At 38.0% G+C, this 8,120-nt stretch overlaps 1 protein-coding gene and 1 pseudogene across 5 annotated transcripts in view; both read right to left on the bottom strand.

The window, feature by feature from the left end:
- STK3 (serine/threonine kinase 3) overlaps positions 1-8,120 on the bottom strand; it is a 340,768-nt gene that overhangs the window by 227,211 nt on the left and 105,437 nt on the right. For all 5 annotated transcript variants that reach the window (XM_024115876.3, XM_028500780.2, XM_028500781.2 and 2 more), the window contains exons 5-6: positions 7,799-7,963; positions 7,109-7,276 (exon numbers count right to left, since the gene is read on the bottom strand). In XM_024115876.3, coding sequence (XP_023971644.1) covers positions 7,109-7,276; positions 7,799-7,963 — 333 coding nt within the window. The remainder of the gene's footprint in view (positions 1-7,108; positions 7,277-7,798; positions 7,964-8,120) is intronic.
- On the bottom strand, positions 695-1,587 carry LOC112062183 (cell division cycle-associated protein 3-like; annotated as a pseudogene).

Here is an 8,120-nt window from a genome sequence, read left to right as displayed (position 1 = left end):
ATTTGTAGAGACGTGGATGAATCTAGAGACTGTCATACAAAGTGAAGTAAGTCAGAAAGAAAAACAAATATCGTATATTAATGCATATACGTGTAACCGAGAAAAATGGTACAGATGAACCCGTCTGCAGGGCAGAAAACTGAGACACAGATGTAGAGAACAAACGTATGGATACCAAGGGGGGAAAGCGGAGGGGGGGGGTGGGTGTGGTGGTGAGATGAATTGGGCGATTGGGATTGACATGTATACACTGATGTGTATAAAATGGATGACTAATAAGAACCTGCTGTATAAAAAAAAAAATCAATGTAATAATAAAATTAATTAATTGATTTTTTTTAAGTATGAAATGTAAATCATCTTTCAATCATTAATAAATCAATTTAAATTGTCTCCTGTGAATGCTCCCACACATATACAGAGAAATACTGCCTTTGTCAGTATCCCACATTAAAATCTTAAATAGATGGCGTCTAGCGTAACTCGTTGTTTTTTTTTTTAAATCACTTCCTACAATATACAGAAATACATAAGACACAAAGAAAGCTAAGGAAGCTCTCAGTCCCAGAGTTGGTAGTATATGGGGAGTTGAAGAAAATGAGCCATTCCAGTCTCCCAGGGAAAGAAGGGGTGAGAGGACACAGAACATCACTAGGCCCCTGGTGGTGAGTCTGGTGCTGGGCCCACGCATAGCCTAGCTCTCTACCAAAGGGAAGTGCCAATTTTCCTTGCCATGGCCCTGGCCTTGCTCCCATGCTCATCCTCCAGTTTTCAGAAGTCGTCCAGTTCCCAGAATGGCCCCTTCCTTTAGTTCCCTAACATTTTCACTCAGGGGAGAAGGCCGCTTACCCTGTCGTGGTGTCAGAGTCCCAGGGGAGCTGTCACCCTGCAGGATGGTGAGAGAAGATCTCCCTAGCACCTTGCTGTTTGGTTTCTGTCTGCTGTGCTTAGAACCTGAAGATCAAGGAGTGTCGGGGTCTCTTAAGGGCTGGTCCAAGCCCTGGCTGGCTATAGGGGTCTCTGAGGGATGTCCTGTTTCCTCCTTGGAAAACACCTGCTTGGAAGGGAGTCTCAGTCTGATCCTCAAGGGAAAACTGGGTGCCCAGAGGCAAGTCCAGTTGAGAATATGAAGGTGTCTCGAGGGGCAGAATAGGTTCTGGGGGAAGACTTAATCGGGGGTCTTCAGTCTCAAATACGTCATTCAGCTGTTTCACCAGTGGGCTTGGGGGCTTTCCGCTGGTCTTCATAGGTGTCCGTTCAATGCCAAGGGTAGGAGAATGGGGATCTGAGTCCTGGGCCTGCTTAGGACCCTCCAGCTGCTCCCCTGCTGGAGGGTTTGGTTGTGGAGAGCTCACTACCTGGATGGGAGTGCACAGGACACCAGCACTGGGTAAACGCGGGTCTGAAACTCAAGCCAGAAGCTTGTTGTGCGGCGGGCTGCACTGGAATGACTGGGATGCTCTTGGCTGAGCCCACCTCAACCAGGAGAAACAGGATGGGGCAGGGCCCAGCCCAGGCAAGGAGGGGATGCCGGGCCCCAATTCCACCTTTGGGTACAAAGCAGCTCAATCCTCCTAGTACACTTCTTTATCTAAGCAATACTTAATGGAAAAATGTCTCCAACACTACAATTCATATTCACATAGTTAGTATGTCAGTGAGAAAATGATGATTGCTTCCTCAGTAGTTACCAAACTAATCATGTTTACAGAGGACTTGGCAACACCAACGGCAAGGTTTGAATATAAATTAACAGTGGGAATTTGTCTTCCCTGCGAAACCCACGGGGTAACCTCAGCAGACTCAACCAAGAGAAGCTGAGATCTGTTTATTCTGTTTTCCTTGCTTATTCATCTCTTTAAGAGTAATAACTCTGACTAGACAGAAGTATGTTGAAACTGTCACTGTAATAAACCTTAATCCTCAATTTTGGGGCTGGAATGCCTTGTACTCCCATATGTATTAGAACCACAAGGCAGAACAACTCTAACTTTCAAATAGAGTGAAAAACCACATGTCCTGGAAGTAATACTGAAATTCTCCAATGATCCAATTTGCCCACTCCTGTGGATCCTTGGCTATTTCTAATCTGAAAGTATAGTTAGTAGAATCAAGGTATCACTTAAAATAAGCAGGCAGAAAAATATAGGGAACAGATAGGGAGGAAGAGAGGCAATATGAAAAGAAAGAAAAGTAAAAGTATGAAAGGGATTGTGTGAGCATTCATGTACACACACCGTTAGGCAACAGGGAACAGTCAAAGGAAGTAAAGGCAGCAGTGGGGAGAGGGGAAAAAGGGAAGATGAGGATAAGTTCAAAGGAGAAAAACAAGTAATGTACGTAAAGCCAAAATAATAAAAATCATATAAGCGTATGATCCTTTATAATTTGTAATATACACACATAATTGAATAAAAGTTGTTACAGTATACGGTCTTACATTCGAAACAACTGAATATATATGCATACCCTCTACAGACACACACACACACACACACACACACACGGAAAGCTAAATAATTCTATCATTAGAATGCTAGTTATCACTGGAATGGAAGTTCCAAGAAAACAGGAAACATACTTGCTCTGCTTACCACTACATCCTCAAAGTCTGACTGGGACATGATAAATGTGCCCTAAATATGTGTAGAAGGAAATAAAGAAAAGGGGAACAGAAGTAAAAGAATATAAGAAGAAAATGCGAGGGTACTTGTCTTTAAAAATCAAACACCCATATTTAGGTGACACTGAGTTTCTCTAACACAAAATAACCAATGTAGGACAGCAGATATATTCTCCAACTGGTCCAAAGGTTGACTTCTTGCCTCCACATTAGAATATGCATTTCTCCTATTTTAACGTTAACACTAAATCAAAAAATATTTTAATATTAATGATTAAATTTTGTATTACTGCTAAAATGGATATGTCCCGTCATAAAAATATACACAATTACATGGCAGGTAAGTTTCAAGAGTGTTATATTCATCACTGAAGGAATCATTAAAAATTATTTTTTTAAAAAAATTTAAATGCCAATTTACAACTATTAAATATTTACACAAATTCTCCAGCACACATCTATTGCACAAAGCAAAGTAATTTAATAATTAAATACAAATAAGCAATCCTCTACTTGTAGACTAGCAAGTCTGAAATCCATTTTAACTCAAAGACCTCCCAATGGGTTGATTACAAAGTAAGAATTATAAAGGCACTTAGACTATTAGAATTGGGGTACAAAAACTGACGGGGGATGGCTGAAAGAACAATAAGCAGAGGCAATAAAAAGTCAAAGGGCTAGGAGACTTCAGCCAGAAAATGTTGGCTGAAAGGCAGACCAAAACTAGAGAAAAGTCAATTAAAATGAGACCAGAAACTCAGTAACAACAAAAACAACCCAATTTAAAAATGGGCAAATAACCTGAATAGACATTTCTCCAAGAAAGATATACAAATGGACAATAAGTACATGAAAAGATGCTCAACATCACTAGTTATTAGGGAAATGGAAATCAAAACCATGAGATAACACTTCACTTCCATTAGGATGGCTATTATCAAAAGACAGAAAATAAGTATTGGCAAGAATGTGGAGAAACTGGAATCCCTGTGCATTGCTGGTGGGAATGTAAAATAGCACAATGCTACAAAAAATAGTGTGCAGGTTCCTCAAAAACTTAAACATAAAATTACCACATGATCCAGCAATCCCAGCTCTAGGTATATACCCACAGAATTGAAAGCAGACTCTCACAGAGATAAATGTCCATCCACGCTCATAGTAGCACTAGTCACAACAATCAAAAGGTGGAAGCAACCCAAGTGTTCACATACAGATGAACGGTTAAACAAAATGTGGTACATACATACAGTGGAATATTATTCAACCTTAAAAAAAAGAATGAATTCTGATATAGGCTACAACAATGAATGAACCTTGAAAACATTATACTAAGTGAAAGAAGCCAGACATAAAAGAACAAATATTGTATGATTCTACTTATCTGAGATGCTTAGAATAGTCAAATTCATAGAGACAGAAAGTAGAACTGTGGTTATGAGGTACTGGGGGGAGGAGATAATGAAGAGTTATTGTTTAATGTGTACAGAGTTTTAGTTTGGGATGATAAAAATTTCTGTAGTAGACAGTGTGATGTGAATGTACTTAATGCCACTGAACTGTATACTTAAAAATGGTTAAAATGGTATATTTTATGTTATGTGTATTTTACCACAAAAAAAAAAAAATTGGGAAAAGAAAGACAAGGAGATACGTCCTGAAATTAGTCATTACTGATCTTAAACGATACACAATTTGAAAAAAGAGAATAGATTATAGAGGATATACTGGGTTGAAAAGCGGCCCCCAAAAGATACGTCTACATCCTAATCCCCAGAACCTTTGAATGGGACCTCATTTGAAATAAAAAAAAAATCTTTGCAGGAAGAGATCATCCTGGATCATTGGAGTGGGCCCTAAATCCAATGACGAATGTCCTTTTGAGAAAAAGGCAGAGGGAAATTTGAGACAGACAGAAGAGGAAAATACACAGACACATAGAGGAGAAGGTTAATGTGAAGATGCAGGCAGAGACTGAAGTGATGCAGCTACAATCCAAGGAATGCCAAGGATTTCTGGCAGCCAGCCACCAAAAGCTGGAAGAGGCAAAAAATTGAGTCTCCTTTAGAGCCTCTGGAAGGAGTGCTGCCTTGTCAACACCTTCATTTCAAATTTCTGGCCTCCAGAATTGTAAGAGAATAAATTTCTATTGTTTTAAGCCACCAAATTTGCAGTAATTTGTTATGACAGCCCTAGGAAATTACCATGGGGGTAAAAAAGATAAAATGAAAAGTAAGAAAGTAGACTTCATGAGCACAGAACATGTCATTCAAGCCAAAATTTAACTATGTAAAGCGGGAGAAAAAGGGGATCCTGGGCTTCACCCCTAAGTCTTGATTTCTGGCCATATGATGTCAGAGGGCGAAGTGCTGAAGCCCCCCCATCAGGTCAGGGCAGGAGTATGGCTGGCGCATGCTGCTGGCCAGTGTCTCTAGGATCTGGCACAGCACCCCAACAGGGACACCGAGACATCAGACCACAGAGAAAGGCTGCACCCTGCTGTATCAAGCTTTACAAGAGAAGTCGTCATCCAAGACATTCCCATCAAGACATTTTGATTCTGTGAATTAACACTCCCATATCCCTTTGTCCACTCCCAGACAAAATGAAGATACCTGTCCTCTGCCCCCCATGTTAAATGCTTGTGAGTGATCTTCCAATAGGCAGTGGCATGCACACACACTAAGATGGGCCAGGTGTCTACCCAGTCACATACAGTAGGAACTGGGAGATGGAAGATGTGTAAGTATGCCGTCTATGGGTATTACTTAACTGGCACCCCTAACCAAGCCAAGTCTTCCAGAATTTCTCAAATTGATTTTACTATTAATTGGGCAGGAAGGAGGTCCTGGATTCTTTTTTATTTTTTTTAATTAAAAAAATGGTTGACTCAGTTTTCAATTCTTAGACATGGATATATATATTTTTTTTGTATGTCTTTTTTTTTTTTTTATAGAAATCATGTTGGACTAGGAGTATACTTGGTTGTAAAAGAGTAGTGCCATGTAATTTGCGATGAGGGAAGCTACTCTGAGTGTGTTTTACTTTTTAAATCCTTTACTACCTGCTAGAGAGACTACCTCATGGTCAAACTTAATATGTGGAACTATTTGGCTGGAAAAAATGAGATTTATACTGGAGGAAGCAGAACAGTAATAATATAAGTCCTGGGTTGAATCCCAGCTCTGGCACTTAGCTAGGCTGTCGTGGATAGTTTAGCTAACCTCACTAACCCAAACTCAAACACATCTAGTTTGAGGATCACCCTAAAAACATTCTAACTAAAAGTACAAAAGATATTTACTAATTAGAAAAGAAATGAGAATTTGTGTTGTTGATTTTATGCTGACCTTGTTATATTTCATTTTAGTATTTTCAAACAAACAATTCATGCTATTTTTATGTTTCACTTTAGCAAGAGGAATTTATATGTACAAGGAAGATGATACATACTCTATTATATACAATTATATTCCTCAAAGAATTATCTTTAAGTGGCAGGCAGATTTTTAAATATTTCAGTATAGTACACTATTACCTACTCTTGAAATTCAATCCACAATAGCACTGTAATATGAGATATCATTCTAATTTATTCTTCTTCAAATATTCTAAAATGTTGCATTCTTTTTCCTCCCATCCACTTACTTCACACATTTCTCCAATCACCCTGAAACCATCTTCTCTTCTCTTCTTCACACACACACATACTCTCTCTCCCTGACCTCTTTTCTCCCTTCATTCCTATATCCTTTCTTCTTGAATTGAATACAGCCACTAGAGGGCAATAAGTTTACAAAGATAAATGTACTTATCTATAATGAATTGAGATTCACATACTAATAAATTTTAAAACTATTATCATCACAAACCATAAAGCATTGGCAATTAGACTTGAATATGCAAGGTATGCATTTACAACTCTAAAATTCATCCTAGAAAAGGAGTTCATAGAAGCACATAATAATGTTCAAAAAAGGAATTCCATTTTCTCACTAAGCACTAAAAAAATACACTTACTTCACCTACACATAGCAATATTAGAAATCAGGATTTTTTTTTTAACACTAGCCAGACCAGAGAAGGAAAAACGGAGAAACAAAAACACAAAAAGGTACAATATGCAGGGTGGGTAGAAAAGAAGCGATTTCTTCCAAGTCTCCCACTACTACATTCAGAATACGATGAACTGAATAATGTAGTGGGGTTTACCAACCCTTTCTTCTATTAAAATTATGGGGAAATTTAACAGGTATACTTTTTGGGGAGAAAAACAGTGACCGTAGAGAGAAATACAGACTTCACTTCTTTTCTCCCAATTAAGGATATGAGGCGGGAAAGAAGTTAACAAACAGTCACTAATCCCTGACAGATAATTTTACTATTTTTTGCATAGAACCCAAATTCAAATGAATTTTTTTACTCTATATTTATTTACATTGACATTACAAAACGGCAACACTTTTAACACTGACATTTTCTTACCCTCATTGGATGTATATCAGCATAAGGAGGTTTTCCTTCCGCCATTTCTATAGAAGTAATGCCAAGGGACCAGATGTCAGCCACACAGTTATAGCCTATTTCTTGAATTACCTCAGGAGCCATCCAAAATGGAGTTCCTATCACAGTATTGCGTTTTGCCATTGTATCCTGCAAAAGCATTACACAGACATAAATATTACTACAAAAACACTAAGGAAATGTATTTGCCAACATATTCTTTAAACTACATATCTGAAACCCTCAAATACTACAGGTTATATCTGAAACTGACTATTTTCCTAAAATTTCAACTAGTTGTGACATGACATTCTTAGAAACTTTGAATTCTGAAATAACCAAGAGTCCACAAGTAACTTATCTCCACTACCTTCATTAAAGACAGTCATTAAAGATAGTACTATAACAATAAAAGCTAAAGAAATGAACAAATGTAGCTTTCCTTTCTGAATATTTAAGCATTTTGATAACAATATATATTTTCATATTCATTCAATGTCTCTTAAATTGTAAATAAAAGTAATAAATAATATGTAAATAATGGCTCCTTCTCCCTGATAATAATGAAATTACACATTTCTTTCCATAACCCCCAAAAGATATTATCAAAGTTTAGTCATACTCAAACCTGGACACATAAACCAAAAGTGTTTCCAAAAGTATTACACTTACTGTTAACTGACCAGCAACTCCAAAATCCGCCAACTTTGCATGTCCTTCTGTATTGAGGAGAATATTTCCAGCTTTTATATCTCTGTGTATTTTTCTCATAAAGTGTAAATATTCTAGTCCTTTCAAAGTAGATTTAAGAATAGTTGCAATTTCATCTTCTGTTAACTGGAAAGAAATATTTTAAAAACTCAATTGAAATACCATGTTAGATAAACTCTTACAAGAGAGCACTGTTGGGGCTTCCCTGGTGGCGCAGTGGTTGAGAGTCCGCCTGCCGATGCAGGAGACACGGGTTCGTGCCCCGGTCCGGGAAGATCCCACA

Source organism: Physeter macrocephalus, chromosome 15 (assembly GCF_002837175.3).
Source record: "Physeter macrocephalus isolate SW-GA chromosome 15, ASM283717v5, whole genome shotgun sequence".
NCBI lineage: Eukaryota > Metazoa > Chordata > Mammalia > Artiodactyla > Physeteridae > Physeter > Physeter macrocephalus.
This window is presented reverse-complemented; position numbering and strand designations above follow the sequence as displayed.